Source organism: Hyperolius riggenbachi, chromosome 10 (assembly GCF_040937935.1).
Source record: "Hyperolius riggenbachi isolate aHypRig1 chromosome 10, aHypRig1.pri, whole genome shotgun sequence".
Taxonomy (NCBI): domain Eukaryota; kingdom Metazoa; phylum Chordata; class Amphibia; order Anura; family Hyperoliidae; genus Hyperolius; species Hyperolius riggenbachi.
This window is the reverse complement of record NC_090655.1, coordinates 72,726,547-72,753,087: the sequence shown is the minus strand read 5'-3', so window position 1 is coordinate 72,753,087 and position 26,541 is coordinate 72,726,547. Positions and strand designations below refer to the sequence as shown.

General features: G+C 44.0%; 1 protein-coding gene and 1 long non-coding RNA gene across 2 annotated transcripts in view; one reads left to right on the top strand and one right to left on the bottom strand.

The window, feature by feature from the left end:
- Nucleotides 1-26,541, bottom strand: part of PLCE1 (phospholipase C epsilon 1) — a 465,913-nt gene that overhangs the window by 9,685 nt on the left and 429,687 nt on the right. Inside the window, 5 exon segments of the mRNA XM_068255587.1 lie at nucleotides 3,214-3,426; nucleotides 6,858-7,076; nucleotides 9,798-9,965; nucleotides 16,502-16,708; nucleotides 23,806-23,934. Coding sequence (XP_068111688.1) covers nucleotides 3,247-3,426; nucleotides 6,858-7,076; nucleotides 9,798-9,965; nucleotides 16,502-16,708; nucleotides 23,806-23,934 — 903 coding nt within the window. The 3' untranslated portion in view covers nucleotides 3,214-3,246.
- LOC137534192 (uncharacterized) overlaps nucleotides 6,533-26,541 on the top strand; it is a 55,972-nt gene continuing 35,963 nt past the window's right edge. The window contains exon 1 of the long non-coding RNA XR_011024327.1: nucleotides 6,533-6,747. This is a non-coding gene — a long non-coding RNA (uncharacterized lncRNA). The remainder of the gene's footprint in view (nucleotides 6,748-26,541) is intronic.

Genomic DNA, 26,541 nt, shown 5'->3' with positions numbered 1-26,541 from the left:
TTGATGGGATCCCCTGTTTCCCTAGACATAAAATCCTGCCTATTGAATCTCTTAGTTGAAGATACTCCTAAATTTGATAAAGTGCTCTTAACCGAAACCCTGTTTGTGGCCAAACAATGTGTTACCTATAGATGGCTCTCCCCCATTCCTCCTTCATTAGAAACCTGGAAAACTAAAATTAAAAGTCTCTTCCTGTTAATTAACATATGCCCACTGAAACTGTCCAGGCAAATTCAATAAAGTATGAGAACGCTGGATAGACAAATGTATGTCCTAATTTAGTTTACTATGTTGCTTCACCCACCCTTTTTCTCGTCATTCCCCTCTCACCCTCTCCACCATGATAAGACATGCTATATCTAATATTTTGCTATTGTAAATCAACACTTGAATACTTATTGTATATTGCTGTAACTTCTTGAGTACTTTTTTATTGTACTGTTGTATAAAATCTAAAACATTTTTGATTGACGAAATTTTTTTTTTTTAAATTCAAAGGTACACATACAAATGAGAAACACATTTGTCCCAGAGTAAAGGCACTATAAATCTTTAACTTCCTATGTAGCTCTCACCTACAGTAAAAACATTATAATCTTCCAAATCGTAACCTCTTACCGACAAGTTTTGGACTAGTCCATCTCCTCATGGGGGAACCTAAGGATTTCTTTAATTTTCAATGGCACTCTTTGAATGACAATGGCACAGTCCAGCTGCCAGAATAGTGTCATGTGGGTAGGCAGGCTAGCTAAACATCCTTTTCAAGAAATGCTTTTGAAAACATTAAAAGAAACGTTACAAAAAAATCCCCCATGAGGAGATAAATTAAGCAAAAACCTGTCAATAAGTGTTTAAGAGTTGATAGATTATGATGCATAATTTAAGTGACAGCTACACAGGAATTAAAAAAAGAAAAACAGTGCATTTACGGTATGTGTATATGTGCATTTTGAATGTTTCAGCTTTTCCCTATAGTTCCCCTTTAACCTGCTTTTTATTTAAGTGTGGATAAAACTGAAAACATATTTTAGAATATACTTACATTTTTTCCCCTCATTTATAGCAGACAGGTGATTTCCTGCCTAGTGACTCCGATGGGAGATATTTACCAAACGCTGTATTTTTTGCCTCTGGTAGCAGCTTAACTTACTCAGATCATTAGGACTGCAGCCACCGGGCCATTCTCCACTAAGTGACACTGGGGAATTGGCTTAATGCATTTACATTATAGCTAGCGATGTCACTAGGCAGGGAAGGGATGACATTCTGTCACTATCTGAAACAGTGCTGTCACCAATCCACATACTGACACTGTTGGCTATAATGTACATGCAGATAGGAGATTTTCTTCTATCGACTATCACTGAATGACAGCTCTTCTGCCATAGCCCATAGGCTTCACAGCAAATGTACGCATTAGTACAGGCAAATGCAGCTTGTTGAGGTACGGTTTCACATAATATAATTAAATAAACAATGCAGGGAGTGTGGGTAAAGTAAAAGGATGCAGGGGGTGGGGCAGGGTACATCATGCAGGGGGGAGGGGGAAGGGTAAACGATGCAGGGAATTGGGGCAGAGTAAAATGATGCACCCCCTGCATTATTTTACTTGGGGCAGAGTAAAATGATGCAGGGGGTGGAAGCAGAGTAAAATGATGCAGGAAGTGGTGGCAGAGTAAAGTGATGCAGGGGGTGGAAGCAGTGTAAAATGATGCACGGAGTGGTGGCAGAGTAAAGTGATGCAGAGGGGGGAAGCAGAGTAAAATGATGCAGGGAGTGGGGGCAGAGTAAAATGATGCAGGGAGTGGGGGCAGAGTAAAATGATACAGTGAGTGGAGGCAGAGTAAAGTGATGCAGGGGGTGGGGGCAGAGTAAAGTGATGCAGGGGGTGGGGGCAGAGTAAAATGATGCAGTGTGTGGGGGCAGAGTAATATAATGCAGGGAGTTGGGGCAGAGTAAAATGATGCAGGGAGTGGGGGCAGATTAAATTATGCAGGGAGTGGGGGCAGATTAAATTATGCAGGGAGTGGGTGCAGATTAAATTATGCAAAGAGTGGGGGCAGAGTAAAATGATGCAGGGAGTCGGCCAGAGTAAAATTATGCAGGGAAAGGGGGCAGAGTCAATTATGCAGGTAGTGGGGGCAGATTAAATTATGCAGGGAGTGGGGGCAGAGTAAAATGATGCAGGGAGTCGGGCAGAGTAAAATTATGCAGGGAAAGGGGGCAGAGTAAAATGATGCAGAGGGTGGGGGCAGAGTAAAGTGATGCAGGGGGTGGGGGCAGAGTAAAATGATGCAGTGTGTGGGGGCAGAGTAATATAATGCAGGGAGTTGGGGCAGAGTAAAATGATGCAGAGAGTGGGGGGCAGAGTAAAATGATGCAGGGAGTGGGGGCAGATTAAATTATGCAGGGAGTGGGGGCAGATTAAATTATGCAGGGAGTGGGGGCAGATTAAATTATGCAGGGAGTGGGGGTAGAGTAAAATGATGCAGGGAGTCGGGCAGAGTAAAATTATGCAGGGAAAGGGGGCAGAGTAAAATTATGCAGGGAAAGGGGGCAGAGTAAAATGATGCAGGGGGTGGGGGCAGAATAAAATGATGCAGGGGGTGGGGGCAGAGTAAAATGATGCAGGGGGTGGGGGCAGAGTAAAATGACGCAGGGGGCGGGGGCAGAGTAAAATTATTCGGGGGGGGGGGGGGGCAGAGTAAAATGATGCAGGGAGTGAGGACAGAACACAACTAGTGAAAAGTGAATGCAGAGTTGAATTACGCAGCGAGTGGGGGCAGAGTAAAATGATGCAGGGAGTGGGGGTAGAGTACAATTGCGCAGGAAGTAGTGACAATGTAAAATTACGCAGGGAGTGGGGTTAATGTAAATTTGCACTGGTGCCCATGCCTCTGTACATACATCATGCATGGCCTCTGTCCATAGGTGCCATACTTTGTGTTTATAGGGTATACAAAGACCTCATTATAACATATGTTGGTGTACTACTATTCACAAGCCTAAATCTCATCCAGAAGGCAGCAGCACAGCTATTATAACTTTAGACACAAGGACATCAGGGGGTTATTGGATGCAAACTCTTATTTCTTAAAGCAGAAAAACACATCATCTTCACACAGTAGGCGATCAGTACAGTAAATGCAACACATAACATATTCACACTGGGAAGCGGCAATAAGGATAAAGGAACAGGTAAAACAGGCATACCTGCAAGGTATATGATGCACACATATATAGTTGCTATTCACTGCTGTCATTGAAGGACAAACTGCATGCAGGTTTCTCATCTCTATGCTGGGTACCTTCTGGTGATAAGATCTGGGGCGACAGAGTGAAGTTCCGAGACTGCCGGCTTGACTTTGCTAGTTTCTTCAATTCGCTGGCAATAGAAATGCCTTTTTTCTTGTCATCTCGGGCTGCCTGCAAAGAAACATCTGTATGTTAGGCGCTCTGTTATTAACTGCACTGCAGGTAGGTAGAGACTCGGAAACCTCGCAGAGCTCTTTAATCCCCCAGCACATGAACGGATGCGCGAAGCTGGCACAGCTTACTCCACCATTACCAAATCAGCACCCCCCACAGCACTATATGAAGACAAAGTGCTCCTGCAGTTATCAGAACACAGGCAGGCTGACGCTAAACAAAACAGAAAAATCTTCAAGCACAATTACAGGCATGTTTGTTATACCATTCATCCCCTACTCCCTATTTATTATTGAAGGTAGCATTAAAAAGAACCTGAGGTGTGAGACCTATGATAGCGGCCATATTTATTTTCTTTTAAACAATACTAGTTGCCTGGCATCCCTGCTGATCTTTCTGGTCAGTAGGGTCTAAATCACACACCTGAAACAAGCATGCAGCTAATCTAGCCAAATTTGTCAGACATCTGATCAGCATGTTTGTTCAGAGTCTATGGCTTAGGCCTGGTTTACACTGCAAGAGCTTTTTTTTTAGCACTAGTGATTTGTAAAGCTCTTGCTAATGGCAATGCTATAGGTGGTATTTATAAATCACATTGCTCAAGAGAGAACAAACTCAATGCCCTTAATGTATTAGAGGCAGAGGATCAGCAGGACAGCCAGGTAACGTGCATTATTTAAAAGGAAACAAACATGTCAACCTCCATATCCCTCTCACCTCGGGTTCCCTTTAAAGGGGAAGAGGTATACGGAGGCTGCCATATTTATTTCCTTTTAATCAATACCAGTTGCCTGGCAGCCCTGCTGGTCTATTTCTCTGCAGTAGTATCTGAATAACACCAGAAACAAGCATGCAGCTAGTCTTGTCAGATCTGACTTTAAAGTCTGAAACACCTGATCTGCTGCATGCTTGTTCAGGGGCTATGGCTAATAGTATTAGAGGCAGAGGATCAGCAGGGCTGCCAGGCAACTGGTATTGCTTAAAAGGAAATAAACATGGCAGCCTCCCTATACCTCTCTCTTCAGTTCCCCTTTAAACAGAGGCGTAACTACGAACCACCAGGCCCGCTTGCAGAAATTCTGACGGCCCCCCCACTCCGGGCCCACTCAGGGCCGTTTTGGGGGACTGGAGGGGTCGCAGCATGAGGGGAAAGCCATGGCCACACATCCGCGGCGCAAACGTGAAAATTTGCACGCGGAAAAACTTTCCACGCTAAACAAAAAAAGGCTGCAAACATGCGTGAAATATATAGCGCTGCCGTGATATCTGTTATCAAGCTTTTGTGAATCAAGCCCATGTTTATCAGTTTTCTGTATGCGCTTTCTGCACACCAAGTGTGCTCCCAGCCTCAGCTTATTACACTCACTCTGTCCATCAGACTTCTCCAGTATCACTACAGTATTACACAGCAATTGGGGGAGGGGTAGAGAGGTTGCTGGCTGGCACTGTACACAAGACCCTGCTGCACACTATATGTGGTCTGTCTACAAATCTTTGCCTGCAAAATTTTGTAGGATTCCTCATCAGTGGATGAGCAGATGCAGTTGTTAGAACAATGGTGCAGAGGGCAGAAAGTTTTTTCTCTCTGTGCTCTTAGTTGTCAGTCTCTTAGGACACAAACAAAACGTCTCCCTCCACAGGGCCCCTGCGGCTTCTGTCCCAACCCCCCTCTCCCCCCCCCCCCCCTGGCTGCTTCCCTTGCAGGGTCTATTTTCTAATTATCATTAGTGCCTCCTTGAGGTAAGTCTATTATCTTTCAACTTTTTATTATCTTGTGAGTGTTATCAAGTTAGGGACATCTCCTCTCCATCCGCTTACATATGGCCCTCATTAGATGAGGTAGTTCGAGTAGTTCACACCAGGGCTCTATATGCCTTTTTTTCCATTGGTGAGGAACCCAGAAATGGTTACATCCAAATGAAGAAGGGGTACTTCACATGCGCTTCACTCTGTTTGCTGGACTAAGCCATCTAAGCTTGTTAGTTCCCATTCTTCTTCCATTCTTACTTATTTTGATAAGCTACACCCTCTGGGGCTCCTGGTCTCTTTCTGCTTTTTTATTTTTGTGTACAGATTCAGATCAGTACCTAACTTTTATATTTATTAAAGAGAACCCGAGGTGTGTTTAAAGAATGTTATCTGCATACAGAGGCTGGATCTGCCTATACAGCCCAGCCTCTGTTGCTATCCCAAACCCCACTAAGGTCCCCCTGCACTCTGCAATCCCTCATAAATCACAGCCGTGCTGTGAGGCTGTGTTTACATCTGTAGTGTCAGTCTCAGCTGCTCCCCCGCCTCCTGCAAAGCTTTGGTCCCTGCCCCCGTCCCTTCCCTCCAATCAGCAGGGAGGGAAGGGATGCAGGCGGGGACTGGAGTTCTGCAGGAGGCGGGGAGAGCAGCAGACTGACACTATAGAGATAAACAAAGCCAGCTCTGACAAGCTGTTTGTCAGCAGCGTGGCTGTGATTTATGAGGGATTGCAGAGTGCAGGGGGACCTTAGGGGGATTTGGGATAGCAACAGAGGCTGGGCTGTATAGGCAGATCCAGCCTCTGTATGCAGATAATATTCTTCAAACCCACCTCGGGTTCTCTTTAAGATATTCTGTTTGAAGCCTCTGAGGTATGAAAGAATGCAGTAATAAAAGAGACCCTGTCTGCACGGCACCCAAGACTTGAAGCTGCCATTGCCCACCTCACAAAACCGGTGTCAATTCCAGGGCTAGGATGTCACAGGTTGAGACGTACTCTGTCCCAGAGCTTTCATCCCTGACTTCTAGCTGACAATGGCTGCCTCTTCACAGACCTGCTTGCAACATTAAATCTATTCAGATTTAATACCACAGATACATTTTGTATAACACATTTACTGAATATTTTACAGGCGTTCCTGTCTTCCGTGCCTGACTGAAGAAGCCCAAAGAAGCTGCTATGTTAGAAGTCAGTTCAGACATCTCTTATACTCGTGGGGTAAATAAAGCTGTGTTTTCCTGCTGCTCTGACTTACAGTTTAATAAAGTTATGCAGCATGCTATTACAGGCTATGTCGTCTCCGTAGCAACTTGGGAATAAAGGAAGTGGTCATATCATTGAGAGGCGGCCGTGTTATTTTGGTCTCCTGGTGACACCAGTCCACAATTCAACCTTCACCAAGTTATATTTGACGCAGTAACACTATCTTCAAAGGACGGATGCTAGACTGTGACAAGGCAGGGCAGGTGTCTGGCAGGTTACATGTGAAATGTTCTAGGCTGCGCAACAGCCATTTAATCCTGTAAAAGATGCCCTACCGGAAATGACACAGACATCCTCTGTGAAAGGTGAGGAGGTGTTAAAATGCCAGCTTCATGTAAAGCCCCTGGAGAGGATGTCTCTTATACTCATGCTTCCACACAGCGTCATGCACAGTCTGTACAGCTGGTTACTATACCTGGACCTGCTCCTTCAGTTTCAGAATGAATTTACCAGCTCCTTTCCATTTGTTCTGTGCCTGGTAAACACACTCATGGTCTGAAAGGACCCTCTGAGCCGTTTTGGGAGTTGAGGACTTCTTGTTTGACGCTTCCTTAGTCACCTCCTCTAGGAGCACATAGTCACTTGGGTTCGGATTGTTCAGAATGCTGTAGGAGTATTTGGCTTTCGTGAGGGCCTAAAGCAAACAATGAACAAACTTATAAAACAGAACATGAATTAAAAATTGTATTCCCTTAAAGCAGGATTAAACTGTTTTTCAAATAACAAAAATGAATTCTACATTAACATATTTTTTTGGAATATCAGACACACGTAGGTTTAAAGGTTAAAAAGTCAGGGAAAAATAGAAAAATACTAAACCTGGTGCGTCTACGTTCAGGTTCATCTTATGGACCTTTGCGGTCTCTAAGCTAGTCTATCTAAGCTACACTGACCAGTTACATTACACTAACCCCTGCTGCATCTACCAGTTACACTGTAGAACACTCTACACTACACTATTATACAGTACACTAACCCCTGCTTCCCCTACCAGTAACACTACACTAAGTCCCCCCCTTTGCTGCCCCCCCCCCCCCAGTAACACTGCACTACACTCTACACTGCACTCCACTACACCATTTTACACTACACTTACACTAACCCTTTCTGCTCCTACCAGTAACACTACACTATTATACACTACACTAACCCCTGCTGCCCCTACCAGGAACACTGCACTACACTCTACACTACACTAACTCCTGCTTCCCCTACCAGTAACAATGCACTACACTTTACTTCACTACACTATTATACACTACACTAACCTCTGCTGCCCCTACCAGTAATACTGCACTACACTCTACTTCACTACACTATTATACACTACACTAACCCCTGCTGCCCCTACCAGTAACACTGCACTTCATTACACTATTATAACCCAACACTAACCACTGCTGTCCCTACACTAGTTACACTGCACTACACTCCGTACTTCCGCAGCTACTGTGACACCAGCCATTGGTGTTACAATAAGCTGGACTAATATGGAACACGTGAAACAGAGGATGTGGAGCTGTGCAACGGCAGGCAGCCGCTGTGTACAGCTATATTGGTTGCCAGAGAAGAAGAGGCTTTGAGAAGCCGGACCGATGGGAGAGGAGCATGGCGCTGGTTGTGGTAAGTGCTCCCTGTGCACTCTGCACAACATTTAATGTATATCAGTTCAAGAAGATAGCAATGGCCGGCACTATAAGGATTACTGTCGTTTATGCAAGTTTCATCTGAGTATCAGGAAGGGGAGATACAAAGACTCCACCTAGTTTGCAAACAACTGTGTGCTCTTGAATTAGTGAATAGAACTTTAACATGGATCACTAAGAAGAAAGACGAGTACTTTCAGGCACTGCAGTGGATTGAATTTTATTCACTGTTCAAGCTTTAGTTCAATCACAATATGGGATTGTGGTGTTATTCAGATAGATACATAAGTTAAGATATGGTAGGACATCTACTTCATACAGAAATGTAATTTATGTCACTGTAGCACGGAATCACCACTTGTGACTTGTGATGTATATACCTGAATAACACCACAATCACATATTGTGATCGAACTAAAGTTTGAACAGTGAATAAAATTCAATCCACAGCAGTGCCTGAAAGTACTCGTCTTTCTTGTCAGTGATCCAACATTTAACGTATATTTGGTATATAAGGCGCACCCACTTTTTCTCACCAGGTTTGGGGAAGAAAAAGCGAGTCTTATATTCCGAAAAATACAGAAATATATATATATATATATATATATATATATATATATATAACCGCACAGCCCAATAAATTATTATTATACAGTCAGGAGAATGCACGCTTTTGAACCTGCAGTCCTTTATTTCCAAAGCAGAGAAAGCGGAAGTCGTTTTTTTTTCAGGGTAGTGAGCTCAATATGTGTGTATAGAGTTTACTTCCACTTTAAATATGTACCATTTATACTCACATATTAGCCGATCTGCGTATAAGCCGAGGTACCCGCTTTCACCTCAGAAACCAGGAAAAGTGATTGACTTGCATATAAGCCCCCTCCCCAGAATAGCCCCTCCACAGTAGCCAGATGTGCCCCCAGTACAAGTCATCCGCACTTCCCATAGCCAGATGTGTCCCAAGGATGATACAGCTGTGTCTCAAGATGCCACTAGATGGCATCACAGATATTAGACACAGCGATTGCCACACAGGAAGAATCCCCGATCATTGCACTGCTGACACATTGCTTGCACACTCCTCTCCACAAGCCCGGGGACACATGATAGTCTTGAGCAGCGCACTCTGCACACTATGTTGCAGTGGATGGGGGCACAAACACAGCAGGGAGCCAGCTGGCAAGAGCAGGATCACTAGTGCACAATCCTTATGCTCCTCTGCTAGTAGCAAAAGCTGCTCTACTGACTTGCATATAAGCCGAGAGGGTAACTTTTCAGTACTTTTTTTGTGCCGAAAAATTATTACGCAAAGTATATAAGGTATTTACTTTAGTAAATAGGGAGAATAGTCAAAGGTAGCAGCTGTGCCCCTTGATACTCGCTAGTCCCCAGACACATGCCTAGGTTGCCTGGAGGAGGATCTTACTCTGCTACAGAGTGATCATCAGGGGAAACCAATTCAGTGTTAAACTCCTCTAATAATACACTAAAGGACTGCAACTTTATAAAACAACCTTTTACAGAACCGCATCCTCAACCATCATATTCTTTTTATCCTGAAAAATGCATTTACACTCCTGGTATTTTCATAAAAAATAGGCAAAGCCTGTCGAGTTATAGTTGAACACCAGCAAACAATAAAAGTTATGAGTGTGTGAAGGAGATTCCCAAAACTTGGCAGCACGGACTGCGTGAGACATTCCAATTACCTGCTGAATAACGTCTTGTGCCGTGCTAAATCGTAACGCTCGTATAACTGTGCGCGGCTGCTCGGGAGAGACATCGTGTACCTGCACGAAAAAACTCTCATCATCCGCCGTGACAGGGAGCTCCTTATCTTCCCTCTCCTCCACCGCTACATTTCTGTCATTCAGATTCTACAGAGATAGGACAAGAACAAAATGAGACGTCAGCACTACGGTGCAGCCAAATGCAATAAATAACAATACAAATGTGCAAGCTACTGTTCTCAAGTTCATACTTAAGAGGAAATGTAAGCAAGGATTGAGCTTCATCCCAATCAGTAGCTGATACCCCCTTTCCCATGAGAAATTGTTACCTTTTCTCAGACAGATCATCAGGGGGCTCTGTATGGCTGACATTGTGGTGAAACCCCTCCCACAGTGTGATGTGATGTCATGACCTAGGTCCTGACAGTGTGCTGTCTGTGAATCTTATTGCATTGTGGGAAATAATGGCTTTTTCCAATTGCATGGCAAACAGTATCTCCCTCTATGCATAGAACTCTCAGTAACGAACATTCTGTACAGATCCCCCTCTGTGCATAGACCTCTCAGTAACGAACATTCTGTACAGATCCCCTCTGTGCATAGACCTCTCAGTAACGAACATTCTGTACAGATCACCTCTGTGCATAGACCTCTCAGTAACGAACATTCTGTACAGATCCCCTCTGTGCATAGACCTCTCAGTAACGAACATTCTGTACAGATCACCTCTGTGCATAGACCTCTCAGTAACGAACATTCTGTACAGATCACCTCTGTGCATAGACCTCTCAGTAACGAACATTCTGTACAGATCACCTCTGTGCATAGACCTCTCAGTAACGAACATTCTGTACAGATCACCTCTGTGCATAGAACTCTCAGTAACGAACATTCTGTACAGATCCCCCTCTGTGCATAGACCTCTCAGTAACGAACATTCTGTACAGATCCCCTCTGTGCATAGACCTCTCAGTAACGAACATTCTGTACAGATCACCTCTGTGCATAGACCTCTCAGTAACGAACATTCTGTACAGATCACCTCTGTGCATAGACCTCTCAGTAACGAACATTCTGTACAGATCACCTCTGTGCATAGAACTCTCAGTAACGAACATTCTGTACAGATCCCCCTCTGTGCATAGAACTCTCAGTAACGGACATTCTGTACAGATCACCTCTGTGCATAGAACTCTCAGTAACGAACATTCTGTACAGATCCCCTCTGTGCATAGACCTCTCAGTAACGAACATTCTGTACAGATCACCTCTGTGCATAGAACTCTCAGTAACGAACATTCTGTACAGATCCCCCTCTGTGCATAGAACTCTCAGTAACGAACATTCTGTACAGATCACCTCTGTGCATAGACCTCTCAGTAACCAACATTCTGTACAGATCCCCCTCTGTGCATAGAACTCTCAGTAACGAACATTCTGTACAGATCACCTCTGTGCATAGAACTCTCAGTAACGAACATTCTGTACAGATCACCTCTGTGCATAGAACTCTCAGTAACGAACATTCTGTACAGATCACCTCTGTGCATAGACCTCTCAGTAACGAACATTCTGTACAGATCACCTCTGTGCATAGAACTCTCAGTAACGAACATTCTGTACAAATCACCTCTGTGCATAGACCTCTCAGTAACGAACATTCTGTACAGATCCCCCTCTGTGCATAGACCTCTCAGTAACCAACATTCTGTACAGATCACCTCTGTGCATAGAACTCTCAGTAACGAACATTCTGTACAGATCACTTCTGTGCATAGAACTCTCAGTAACGAACATTCCGTACAGATCACCTCTGTGCATAGAACTTTCAGTAACGAACATTCTGTGTAGATCACCTGGCAGGACTGAACATGTCACCACCAGTGATAAATTTCTAAATGTAAATCAGGGAAAGGAAAGATTTTACAATGGGCAAACACTGACTAAATAGTCTATAAATTAATATTGCAAAAGACAACCAGCTTTATCCATTATGTTATTTTCACTACAGTCCCTCTTTAAAGCAGACTTGAACTCTGAACTTCCTCTCTGCTCTAAAAGATTCGCAACAGCATAAAAACCTTAAAAGAAAAACATTTCTTTGTTACAGCTGATACAAATCCTGCAATAAATCTGCATTGGGTCTACATCATGCTTTCATGGAAGCGGACAAAGGGTAAACACCCTATGTTTACAAATTAGCTGCTCTGCTGTGGCAGAGGAGATTCCTGAGCTGACAGCTGAGAGATCGAATTACAGTTGTGATTAGTCACAGATGAGGGGGAATTAGACAGGCTAAACTTTCTAAATACATACAGGGTGCATTTCTCTCTGTTTTTCTTCTGTCCTGTGCAAGAGTTCAGGTCCACTTTAAAATAGAACATTTCCTTCCGTAGGTCTACCTGTATAGAGTGGGAGTGTGTACCTCAAGAATCCAAATATAGGCACCTAAACACTGACAAAAAGAACCTTTTAAATAAAACTAGACATGTATTCATAGCCTTAGATGTGGCGTCATAAATACACATATTAGACTACAGACAAACGTTTGCAACCTGGAGGTGCACATCATTACCACGACCTCCTCATGTATGGACAACACCAGGGGGACCCCTGATATGGGACACACTTCCTGGAGAGTAGCAACTTGTTCATAGCCCTGATTGGAAAGCCAGTCACAAAGGCTAATGGGCTACTTTTATAATGCACAAGTATAAAGATCACTGAAGAGTCCGGACTGCAGCAATAAAACATGGGTAGTAGAAATACGGTTCCCTGGGCTTAAAGAGGAACTGTAGTGATAATACGATTGCTTTGTTGTTGTTTTTTTACAATATTAACCACTTAGCAACCTTTGCCACGCTTATCTACGCCCCTTTAAAATTCACCTGGGTCACAGGGGCGTAGGTAGGCATTTCCTGTTTGTTTTTCCGCTGTGAGCGTTCGCGTGCGCGATCGCGTGCACGCAGATGCGCGGTCGCGTGCACGCGGATGCGTGGTCGCGTTCGGCACCCGCTGGTCAGCCAATCAAAGTGCTTACAAGTTTGCATGAGCACTGCCAAAGCCAATGACAGTGCTCATTCATGCAGAATGTGTGTAAACATTGTATCAGTCACTATGCTATTACAGTTACTGAGATCACTCGTGAGAGGATCTCAGATAACTAATACAGCATTAGTGAGTGATCAACATCAGTGAGTTTTTTTTTTAATACATTATACCCCCATTAAGCCCATTAACCCTTGCCTCCCTGAAATGTTAAATTTGCTGTGGTTTTTAGGTGAAAACCCCTGTGGTAGAGAAGTGGTTACATTACTTACTCAGTTTGTCCATTTTGAAATCTTTCCTCACCCTGATTTACATTGTGAAATGTATTACAGGTGATGTCTTTGCATAGAACTCTCGGTAAACTAGCATTCTGCAATGGGAGATACTGTGTGCTTGGCAGTTGGAAATAGCCGTTATTTCACACAATACAACCATGTTCACAGACAGAAACCGTCAGGGCCATGATCATGACATCATTCTGTGGGAGGGGTTTCGCCATAATATCAGCCATAGAGATGTACCTGACTATTTGTATGAGAAAAGGTGGGAAAGAGGGTATCAGCTACTGATTGGGATGAAGTTCAATCTGAAGTTAAAGTTCCTCTTTAAACAGCAGGAAACCGCTTCCAACAGACACATCCAACTCTGGCCTGGTGTGTCACTGATTCATATGGAATTGCAGGATAATGCCCATATTGCAGAATGAATGTGGCACTGAGTTCTACATTAGATGTGCTCCAATCCAGGGATGTACAGTAACACTAAATAATATGGTTAAATGTCCTGTACAGTATTCCCAAACTAACGGTATCGGGATGTCCTCTTCTAGAAGACTGTGTGGACAGTTATATGGTCATGCTTACTGTATACCAAATTATAAAGGGTCTTCAATTATCAGTCTCCATAAACACGCCTCACTTGCTACAGGACAGAAATTACCAATAAGCCCAATTAATATCACCAATATACCCAATCAGACATAATTTGATTCAATAATAATTGAATATTATTATTGTTATTTTGTTCACATTTATGCAGTACTTAAAGCGGACCTGAACTCCTCTCTGCAACAGCATAATCCCCTTGAAAGAAAAACAGCTGATACAAATCCTGCAATAAATGTACAGTGTCTACGTCCTGCTTTCATGGAAGCAGACTTCGGGTTAACATCCTGTGTTTACAAACTAGCTTCTCTGCCGAAGCAGCCGGCTGCCACAGCTGAGAGGTCAAATTACAGTTGTGACTAGTCACAACAGGGGGGATTAGACAGGCTAAACTCTAAATACATACAGGGTGCATTTCTCTAGGTTTTCCTTTTGCCCTGTGCAAGAGTTCAGGTCCACTTTAATGATTGATTTATGCAGTACTTAAAAGTATACCTGAGCCAAAGGCAAAGCTAGCTGAGGTAAGCACAGAGGCAAGTTCACCCTGGATCCACATTCCTCTGTGCATTGTCTGTTCCTCTCTTTGTTCCCCGTAACTACTTCTTGAAAAATGCGATTTTCAGCTAAAGTTAAATGTTTAGCAAGGAAGAGGCAGGCTTGCTACGGCGTTCCCTCCCATCACCCTCCCATTCCCTCCTCTTCCCCATCCTTGAGGGGAGTGAGTGGGGCAGGAATTGGAAGAAATGGGAGGGTGACAGAAAGGAACATCACAGCAAGCTGCCTCTTTCTGTATGAAAATTTGACTAAGGGCTGGTTCAGACGGACGTTTGCAGAGCGTTTACTGCCAGCGTTCAGGGCTTGGCGTTAAACGCTCCCATTCAAGTGAATGGGAGCGTTTGTACCAAGCTTTTACGCGCATTTGCACAAACGCGGCGTTCGGGTCCCGATTTTCACTGGCGTTCAAGGAGCCCCTGGAAGCTACATGTTGCTTTCAGGGGCGGTTAACCGCGACGGGTAATGTCCCTCTAGGGGAAGAAAAAACGCGACCGCATCCGAACGCAATGCGAACGCTGCTGAAAGCCTGAACGCATCACGAACGCAACGCCAACGAAGGTGACGCCTCCAAACGTCCGTCTGAACCAGCCCTTAAGCTGAAAGTAACATTTTTCAATGGAGTAATTACCGTATTTCGCGCCGTATAAGACGCTCCGGAATATAAGACGCACCCAGGTTTAGAGGGCAAAAACCAGGGAAAAAAAAAATACTAAACCTGGTGCGTCCGTATTCCAGGAGTGTCTTGTACATAACCTTGTGTGTCCTCATGTGTGCTCCTGTGCCCCCCATATCCTCATGTGTCCTTCTGTGTGTCCTCCTGTGTGTCCTCCTGTGCCCCTATGTGTCCTTCTGTGCCCCCCATGTGTCCTCCTGCGTGTCCTAATGTGCCCCCCATGTGTCCTCATGTGCCCTGTGTCCTCATGTGCCCCCATGTGTCCTTCTGTGCCTCCCATGTGTCCTCCTGTGTATCCTAATGTGCCCCCCATGTGTCCTCATGTGCCCCAATGTGTCCTTCTGTGCCTCCCATGTGTCCTCCTGTGTATCCTCATGTGCCCCCCATGTGTCCTCATGTGCCCTGTGTCCTCATGTGCCCCCATGTGTCCTTCTGTGCCTCCCATGTGTCCTCCTGTGTATCCTCATGTGCCCCCCCATGTGTCCTCATGTGCCCCCCATATGTCCTCCAGTGCCCCCATATGTCCTCCAGTGCCCCCCATATGTCCTCCAGTGCCACCCAGCCTTCCTCCCTCCCACCTGCGTCTCCTGGCCCCCCCGGATGAAAATGTCAATAGCAGCGGCAACTTACCTTTGGCAGGCTCCTGCGCTGATCCTTTATCATCGCGCTGCCCCCCGCTAGCCTCCTCTGCCTCCCCCCTCTGTATCTGGCCCCCCCCCCGGGTGAAGGAATAAGTATCGGCAGCTTACCTCCGCAGTGCGCGCGATGACTGCAGACGTCCGTCATCAGGGCACTTCTCGCTCTAGTGGCCGGCTTTGAACTGCGCGTCATCAGTTCAAGCCGGTCACTAGAGCGAGAAGTGCCTGGAAGACGGACGTCTGCAGTCATCGCGGGCGCACTGCGGAGGTAAGCTGCCGATACTTATTCCTTCACCCGGGGGGGCCAGATACAGAGGGGGGAGGCAGAGGAGGCTAGCGGGGGGCAGCGCGATGATAAAGGATCAGCGCAGGAGCCTGCCAAAGGTAAGTTGCCGCTGCTATTGACATTTTCATCCGGGGGGGGCCAGGAGACTCGGGCAGGCATAGGGAAAGCAGGCAGGGAATCCCCAACATGACGGCGGGTCGGCGGTTCGGAACGGCGGGCGTTATTAAGTTGGGGATTCCCTGCCTTTGCCGTATAAGACGCAGGGACTTTTTCTCCCCATTTTTGGGGGAGAAAAAGTGCGTCTTATACGGTGAAAAATACGGTACATGGACCAGTTAGAAGGCGAAGAGAAAAGGACAACGCACAGAAAAATGAGGATCCAGAATGAACATACCTCTGTGCGTGCCTTAGGTAGCTTTGCCTCAGGTCAGGAGTCCTTTAAATTTGGAGGCCTAAACCTTCTTTGTACCTGGACACCAGGTATGCCTCTCCACTATGTGATTAATCTATGAATTAACAAGCATATACAAGCAAGAAAGATTGCTAAGAGATCTCTAGTAGGGTATATCTGGGGTAGGTTCTCCATGAATGGTACATACCTCTTCTTGAGTTTTCAGGAGAATTCTTCCCACGTAGCCCTCCTCTGGAAACCAGCTGTTCAGAAGCTGCAGGATGTCCTCTTCAGGGCTTATCACTCGTTGGAAGGGCATTTTCTTACACTCGTTCTTGTCCTTCGATATAAAGCATTTTTCTTCCATCAAAAAATAGTCCATGCTTGCTTCATTTCTTTTTATAGTTGACAAAACCTGCCACCAAAAAAAGAAAAGGAAAGAAATGGCACATTATTTTGTGATTGAAATAAGCTAGGAAGCCAAATGGCCTGGGGCCAATACCACACCTAGGATGGAATAATGCAGGTTAAGCAAGTCAGCGTATGCACTATTACTAGAGATGGTTAATGCGATGGTAATAGTGCCAACTTGCATGCAAACTTAATGCAAGTTGTATGCAGATTTGAGCCAACCAAAATCAGCAGTAAATGCATCTGACCATCCATTTCAAACTTCATACAATTTGCATACTACAATTATTTTTAACTCATTGACCATCTCTGTTTTTATCATTTCATCATTTCTGCTTTTTTTTATTTTTCTTCTGTTATTTTTCTTTTCTATTTACGTAAATTGATCATGTTCAGACTTTTATTTAAAGGAATACTGAGGTGAAAATAAACTGATGAAAAAAAAACTGTATATACCATGCCAAGCATACGAATAACTAGGCTGTGTTCCTGTGTTTATTTCTCTGCCTAAAAAGTTAACATTCAGGTATACAAGTGACAGTTTAACTCCAGTCGCGACCTAGTTGGACTATACCATCCCTCACTGATAAGGAATTACAGCTATAAGTCTCTTTCCTGGCAGAGAACATCTTCTGAGAGCAGGGAAGAGATAAAAAGGATCAATAGTTCATAGACTTTAGCGCTAACTTATTTCAAAGACTGTCATTGAGCAGAGACAATTAAAAACTTAAAAAGTAGCTTTAAACATTAACTGTGGGCTATCTCATAAAGTCATTTTTTAGGAGTAGGAGGATAGATACAATTGTCTATTTCATTTTTTCACCTTGGTATTCCTTTAAGACAACTTTTGAGACAAAATGCGTTTGTAGTGCAGGCCCAAAAAAAATTAGAAAAATTTGATATTTCTTACAAAAGTCTATTATTTACACTATGGAATAGCTCAATATGAACTTTTGATATATTTAATGATGAGCTTTAGGATTCTCGTCGGAGGTCTGTAAATGTACAGCTGTTATTTCTATCCTGCACCTGCATGGTTTTGCAGGGTATCGTTTCTGCAAGATGATTTTATTGTCCAGAAACAAAAAGTAAATTGCATTGACTTTTTTCTTCAATGCAAAAGATATGCAAAAAGACTTAATCAGTGATAAATCTTTCCATGGATATAGTGAACACACTAGAGGCGACAACGTCGACTTGTTTCGCATCATAGTGATCCTTCTTAAGGCTTTTATATAAATAGTGTACATCTGATTAGAAAAAGCTGATGATATGCAGTATAATCCCTTCTGGACAATGATAAAGCCAGGAAACTCCACCCTCAAGATGTCAGAAATAGGAGCTGCATCCAGGGATCACTACAATCCAAAACAAGTCAACGTTTTCACTTTTAGTGTGTTCACTATATACATGGAAAGATTTTTTTTCACTGATTGTGTCTATTTGCATATCTCTTGCATTGAAGAAAAAAGTCTGTGCAATTTGCTCTTGGTTTCTGGACAATAAAATCACTTTGCGGCTATATATCCTTGTATTTATTGAAGAGCTTCAACATTGGTGTAGTGGAGCACCTTTAAGGATATAATATTTTTCCTCCCGATTATTGGTATCTATATCGTTCCTGCAAGCCCAGAACAGGAACATCATGATGTTGACTCTTCCACCAATAGAGGGCAGCTAGAGGTGACATTGCAACTGCCCTTTGTTTGGCTCAGGACTTGTTCACACTAGATCATTTTAACCCTGTCTTTTTCCACGCTGCAGAAACTGACAGTCCGTATTAATCAGTGAACTTGTTTGAAAACAATGCATTTTTACAATCTTTAAAAAAATTGTCAGCATGCTGAAATTTCCATATGTGCACTTTGTACGTTTTTGTTTTTTTAAAATTAGTTAATGCAGATGTGCATATTAATAACTATAAATGCACATCATGCTTTGGAGAGAGAAAAAAAATGCATGCAAAACACAGGCCAACATATTGATATGCATGAACAAGGCCTACACCATCCAGTTTATCATTTGTGAAATTGACAAATGTGGCTTCACTCGGGGCAAGCACACTATGGAGTTTGTATGCTCTCCCTGTGTGTGTGGGTTTCCTCTGGGAACTTTTTGTTTTCGCCCACATCCCAAAAACATATAGATAATATGACTGGCTTCCCCTCAAATTGCCCTTTGATTAAGATGTAACAATGACAAGGGTAGGGGATTAGATTGGGAGCCCCTTTGAAAAGCAGTGACAATATTATATCCTTTGTAAAACAGTGAACAAAAAAATCAATACATTGAAACTAACCAGATCTAAGGGGGCACTAAAGATGCAGAATGTGAGTTCACATCTTACATGGGAACATTTAGTAACTGCTTATTGCTGATTCAAGTGGCAAACAGCAGAACCATAGCCCCTCCTACTTAGTGGTATAACCTTTGGACAACCCCTGGGTGCTGACTTACAAAGTGGTTGTGGGACATTCCCATTCCATCATTCTCATCCCATTGGTCTGCCAGGCAAGGCCAGATTTATACTTTTTATGCCCCTAGGCCAATTTTCTTGTTGTGCCCTATCCATATACAAAAGTACCCCTTCGATTCTATGTGCAGTCCCCTCTTCTGTATGTAACCTCCTCATACAGCAGTTCCTTACTTTCATGTACAAATGCCTTGAGCAGCATCTCCCCTCTTCCATATGTATTTCCCATTAGCATACTTTCTTTGCAATTTGCAGGCATCTCTTCCATATTCAGCAGCCACTCTTCCATGTCTAGCCCCTCCCTTGGCTAGCAGCCACCCAAGGCCTGGGTCTTAGTGGCATTTCCAGAAATCTCTCCCTGCTGCCAGGTCACATGATTTTTATACCATCACAGGACCGAAACAGGCGCCAGAAACTGCACATTTTTTCCAGCCTTTCTCAAATAGGTAGCATGGTTTGTTTTTTTGCAAAGCTCGGAAATGTTCAGCAATGGGAGAGAGTGAAGAGTGGCATTGATGGCCGATTGATAAATAGGTTTGGTTCCTGCACATCTGCCACTGCATGTTTTCATCCAGGTACAGCTACAAATGACAATCTGGGACAACCTGGTGGTTTATGGGTATAATCAACTAAACACGTTTACGGGAGGTTCACTTAAAATTAATTCTAAGAAAATTCTAAGAAATAAATATGGTTGATTCTGTACACCCCTCACTTCAGAACTCCAGTCTTCCTTCGTTTCTTTCTTGGACTTCACATAAGTCCATTCATTTGACGTGAAAGCTGTGCTCAGCGTAGCAGAATTGAATGTGGAAAGTGCATGCCAAGCTGTGTATAAGTGTGTGTTACAGCACCGGGCGGTGTGAAAGGACTCGCATGAGCCGTTCTATTCAGCCAACCTTTCTCAATGACAATATAAACATATTTTAAAGCTTGCAGCATCTCGCTCCCTGGATCCACAAGTGTAACATGATGAAGTGGAGGAGAGCAGGTCATAGGCAGTGTACAATGTGATTCTTTACTATATAAGGTAAAGGCAGATATGAAAATAATAGAACCAATTGACTGACTATTGCAGAAGAAAAGGGCCTTGTCAGTGAGGCTACCCTGTGGTTATTGTATCTATTTTATTTTAAGATGTGTAAACAGTCCACAGATCCCTTTAATCTGCATTAGAGGACAGAAGCGTATCCCGCTGGCGGTAAATGCATAGCTGTGCGCCGTCTAGCAGATGTTTTCTGTCTCTAAGTACCATACTGCTAAACCTGAAATCGGATTCCGGTAAACCACAAACACACACAACTAGGCTTACATAATAACTCAGTACAAAGAACAGCTAAGTGGCTCCTGCATGCCTCGCCATGTGCCTCAGAGCCAGACTGTCCTCCTCGCTGCCCCCACAACCTTCTGACACATCAGGCTGCCTCTTCCGAACCTCAGGTTGTTAAAAGAGATTTAGACTGCCAGATTTGGGAGGTCTGGGAGGGGAATCAGACCCCAGTGAATGCTTGCTACTGTCCTGGACACCAATTAACAAATCTAGTCCCATAATCTGCATTATTACAAGTGTGACTACAAGCGTGAAAAGTGTTTACTAGTGACAGCAACAGCTTCACTTGCATATCCAGAGTGCTCTGAAAACCGACACCTGGGATTTTCTTTTCCCCCAGTTTCCAAACACGCAAAAGATCCCCCACTCTGTTGCATCTATGGGGGAGGCTTATGATTGTTGGGTGACATTAACCGCTGCACCCCTAGCACCATACATGGTTTTTCCATTTTTCTGCACTTCCTTGCACCATCCCTCTCAACCTGGGACAGTCCCGGGCAAATCAGGACGGTTGGGAGTTATGCTGCACAGACTCCACATCAGGGAAGGGTGAGTCTAAGGCCAGTACTGCCCTTTCCCTGCACCCTCTCCCACAGTTCACCTGTCTATATATTAGCAAAGGGTGGTGCCCCTACTGTATCCCACACTGTGGCCATCCACCCAATGTAAGCTTGAATGGGAGGTTAGTGGTTGTCACAGTCCTCTCCAATTAAGCCAAGGTGAGAGATTGAGTAGAACTCTTTGCTCCTGTCACCCTCAAATGAAACGGTCCTCCGTAAACTACCAATTACACGCTCTCATCCAAATCACAAGGCAACTCTTCCCTTCTGACCAGACCACTGACAATCCATTGCTACAGGAAACAGTTTGCACTATTAGATTTTGGACATTGCTATTCATAATTCTCTTCATACCTATCAGATGAGTGCGTTAAGGTTCATGTTGACACACACCCTGCAAAGCTTGCAAGGGCCAGACGCAATGAGTACATGGGCGGGGTCAAGTCCCGCAGCTGCCTGTAAGGGATCTCATTGGTTTCAGCCACAGAAGTGTTGAATCGCTGATCGGAGTATCAGATGTGGCCAGTATCTCTGATTCGTCTTTATGCCTTTATGACTATATCGTCTGATTGCCTTTATGCATGTTTCCCCTCTCTGAAGACCCTGGAAACAGGTGGGACCAGAGTGGGTGAGCATGCGTGGTATGGGATGAATGTAAGAGCCCTCCAAGGCAGGCCTTTTTAAATTAATTTTTTTTTTAGGTTGGTCTTAGTTGGTTTATATTCACAATAAAGCTGTTTTTGTAATTTAGTCAACCCCTAATTGATGGCACTGGTTATTATATATTGACAATTTCCTCCTGTTACCCTCAAATGAAACTGTCCGCTATAAACTACCAACCACAGCCTCTGCAAGTGACTAGGCAACCCCCTATTCCTGACCTGATCAATGACCACACACTGCTACAGGAAACAGTTTGCACTATTAGATTTCGGACATTGCCCTTCACAGTTTTCTCCATGCCTATCCGATCAGTGGGTTAAGGTTCTGTTAAGATGTTTTTAAAATTCAAAGGATATCGACCATTCCTCACCAAAAACAATCCCTGTGAACAATATTCCTAATAATAATACAGTATAAACAGTGCTACAGCTGTACACATCTAAATACATTTGTTAAAGAGACACCGAAGCAAGTAAAAAACTCGCTTCTTCTCTTATATTAAGCAGGTGCATGTGTGCCCCTGCTAAACCGCCGCTATCCCGCAGGAGAACGGGGGTCCCTTACCCCCCAAATCCCCCCCGCAAAATCTACGACCAACTTAGTCATTGATTTTGCTACTCCTAGAGGCAGGGCTAATAGACGCAGCCCTGCCTCTCAGCGCTGTCTATCAGCGGCGAATCTCCGCCTCTCCCCGCCCCTCTCAGTGAAGGAAGAGGGAGAGGGGCGGGGGAGAGGTGGAGATACGCGCTGACAGACGCGTGTGGGGCAGGGCTGCGGCCATTAGCCCTGCCTCACCAGGGAGCGATCCCCGGCGAGGACGGAGGGGATTTGGACCCCCGTTGTGCGGCGGGATAGCGGCGGTTTAGCAGGGGCACACATGCCCCTGCTGAATATAAGAGAAGAAGCGAGTTTTATACTCGCTTCAGATTCTCTTTAATGCACTGCATTTAAATTGATTACTCAATGTATTGGGATAAAATTGTAAACTCAAGTTGTCCTGTTGTGGTGCCTCATCCTCTCCTACCATCCTCGGTGTCTGTCTTCCCCAGGATTGGCCTTGACATAGTCTATTCCCTCTATACATCACACCTGGTAATAATAGGATATAAAAGATACCCCCCAAAAAAGGCCTGATCACTGGCTCAAAGCATGCTTAGTTGAGCATAATTTGGCTTCTTAACATAGAAGGTATTTGCAATAATTCAGCTTCAAGTGAGCAACTGTGGTTTCCCATGATGCATTACTCCTGAATATGCAAATGATCTCCTTATGCCCCTGACGCCTGGCTCACATCCTAAACCAATGGTGTATAGCAAGCCTATAGCATATATATTTTACAGAGTCACATTAACCCAATATACATATAGCCTGTTTCAGACTTTCTGGTCCTCATCATGTGATATGTCTTTGTCCAGTACCACAGAATACCCAGATAGCTCGTGGTGACCCAGAACCAGCAGCAAATTATACTGAGCATTGCTTTTTATTAAGAGGGAGTTTTGGTCTCTTTTAGCTCCTTATACTTTCCTAGTAGTTCTGGGTCACCATGCACTATCTGGGTTTTGTGTAGCATGCTCAGTGTGCAACAGCAGTTGTGAACATGAATGGTGAGTGAGTACCTTTTTTTTTCTCACAGAAATCCACGTACTCCTGCTAGGAGTGCTCTATCATAAACAACATAAATCTCAACAGAAGATATGGCAGCGCTTCCAAATACAGGCTGCACCCAAGTGGACCAGCTGCATAGATGTACAGAGCCCACACACGGGCAGATTACACAACTTGCATTCAAAGCAACAAATGCAGCAAAGGTGGACGCTGGCTTCAAGGACAGCCTGTTCCACGACGGTGACGTGCCCTCTCAGAAGAGACCTAACCACTAGCTAACAGTTAAATTATAGTATGAACCTGAGGCTGCTAGCCATAAATGGTCTACACATTTTCTAAAGAACAGGGGAAAGATTGGCAGCACTCAATCAGGCTGCAACTGAAATGAAACCATGTAAATCTCACTTCCATGCATATGAATATTACAGTACTTTATTCCAATAAGGCAATGTGCAATATGACCTTACTTTGTGCAGCAGTTGTTTTGCAGTTGTCCCAGTGCTGACAGTGAACACTGTGAAGGGTTCAGGCCCGGGAAGTCCGTGTACGCTTACTTTGAATGAAGACATTGCTCTTCTTTCGTCCGAGCTAAAAAACTTAAATGGATAACAAATTATGAGATTTCATAGTTTAATAAGATACTAAAAGAAAAAGGTCACTTTGGATAGGATGACTGAATAGCAGATGAATGGTAAATCTTTGAATTGTGGTGTGATGAATCTTCAAATCGATATTATGCAAAACCCTACAAGTTTGACTTACCGGTATACGTTAAGTCTTCATTCACATTATAAACATTACATTGCCTAATAATGCAACATTTTAATGCAAACACAGTGCCCTTATGTCTCAGAGGGCAAGTTCATAGATTGGTGTTGCACTGGATTTTGCCATTTCTAATGAGAAAAGGCACTGTAGTAACTGGAGCACATAAAGTATTTAAATGCATTGCATCTGGTGCTGTGTATAGAGAATTGTACCATGTTAGCCATCAGTAAAAGCAAGACATTTTGAATCATAATGATACCAGTTATTGGCTAACCCAAAGGTTTAAAAATGTAAGTTTACGGCCGAAAGCCTCCTTTTTTTTTTCTATACCTCTGAGTTAGCCAATATATAGTGTCATCCAGATTCAAAACAATATGCATAGTGTAGTACCGCATACAGATCCATCTACTCCCCAGGCAGCTAATCTTCTATTATAGTTGACTGTAAAACCATTGTATTTTGTGTAACAAATTGTACTCAAAAATGATATGTGTCGCTCTAACTTCTAGATGTCAAACTCAGGCCCGTGGGCCTAATCTGGCCCTCGGAGCCATCAGATTTGGCCCTCGAGTGGTTTCTTCACTTTGCATTATGTTTGGCCCACTTTAGATCACCAGAGAAGCTATACTGATGCGTATACCCTAGATCACAAGGGAAGCCATATGAGGAGGAGGAGGAGGAAAGCACTAGATACCAGGGAACTGTATAGGGGGAAGGAGGGGGCCACTAGACACCAAAAAACTGTAAAGGGGAAGGAGGACCACTAAAAATAGGAAATTGTATAGATGAGGGAGGGAGGACCACTAAACATCAAGGAACTGTATAGGGGCTGGAGAGGGGCTATTAGACACCAGTGAACTTTATAAGGGAGAGAGGTGGCCACTAGACATTGAAGTTGGCCCGTGACTTGGTCCCAGAACTCAATTTCGGCCCACTTTGTAACTGAGTTTGACACCCCTGCTCTAACTGAAACTTTTATTGGAAGTAGTCAACAAGACTTACACGTGAATACCTAATCAGAGAAATGGCATTGGTCAGAATTATTTGCTACCAAGCTCTCCAGGTCTGCTTACGCTGTGTCCGATTGCATTACAGAACAATGGACTCATATACTTCACATCCATGCTCTCTCATGGACCCTTCCACATACCATTTCTGGTTCTGTCTGCTGTGGTACAGGTCCAGGTAGAAGATGAGGTGGGCATGGATGAGGAGTTTGGCAGTGTCCAGTGTCAGGAAGGGGAAGATCTTGGAAATGTTGTGTAAATGAAGATTGCAGGCCGTAGCAATAGTTTGGATGTGCGGGTTGAAGGAGAGGGCCGAGTCCAGGGTGACACCCAGGAAGCAGGCCTGTGCAGTTGGGACTAGTCCTACGGATATCAGTAGGTATGTAGCAGGAAACAATGGATAGGCAAGCTCACACTTTTATAATCAATACCTGCAAAAATATAGGATTTTAATGCAAGTCTGTATTAATTAAATTCTGCACAGGACACTTTTTCTGGCTCTGAACAGTACATTTCAGCTTCCAAGCTATCCAAGATAAAGTTTGTATTAGGGAGTGAGGGATGAAGGGGTGGCAGCTTCAGAGGTTTATCTATTGCTGTCGACTGCCAGTAAATGGACATGCAAGTAGTAGGAAGAGCTAATGAATGGGACCTCACAGAGACAAAGAAAAGGTAAGCAGCTAATAATGCAATCGATAAAAGCCAACAAATAAGACATCTACAAATTAAGTACACTATAAACATTATGCACGGATGCAGTGTGGCGGTCGTAGTGTGTGCAGGTAAGCTTTGGTGTGCATGCAAGATTTAGAATGCGGTTCGCCTTGTAGGCAGTGGTTGTGGTGTGCATGCACAGGCCTTGGTGTGCCTGTGCAGTCTTTGGGCAGAAGTAGGCTTTGGGCAGAGGTGGCATTTGCATTGTTGGTGGGGATTTTGGTGTGCATGCGCAGGTGCATCATTTAGTATATAGGCCGATTTGCAATTCTTTTGAAAAACGTGGGTTAACTGGTAGTTATTATTGTGCCTTTGTTGTCTGCTGGGCAGATTCTATTTTTTAGTTTAGTTCTTTATAGTACCGTATATTCCGGCGTATAAGACGACTGGGCGGATAAGATGACCCCCAACTTCTCCAGTTAAAATATAGTTTGGGATATACTCGCTGTATAACACACACCAAATAAAAAAACATCATATACTGAAGCTATGTATGAACAGATGCTGGTGCTGTACTGTATGTGGTACCCAGTAATGAACAGTATATAGGCGATTGACTGGTTGGATTGGTCAACTCTCCCTAAGTGGATTGGTCAGCTCCCCCTGTCTACCTGTTTATCAGAGAGGTATTGAAGAATAGATTGTGCTGTTCCCATAAAACACGCCTCTTTAACCCTTCTGGCCCACCTTGTATCCGATTTACCTCCTCCTCTG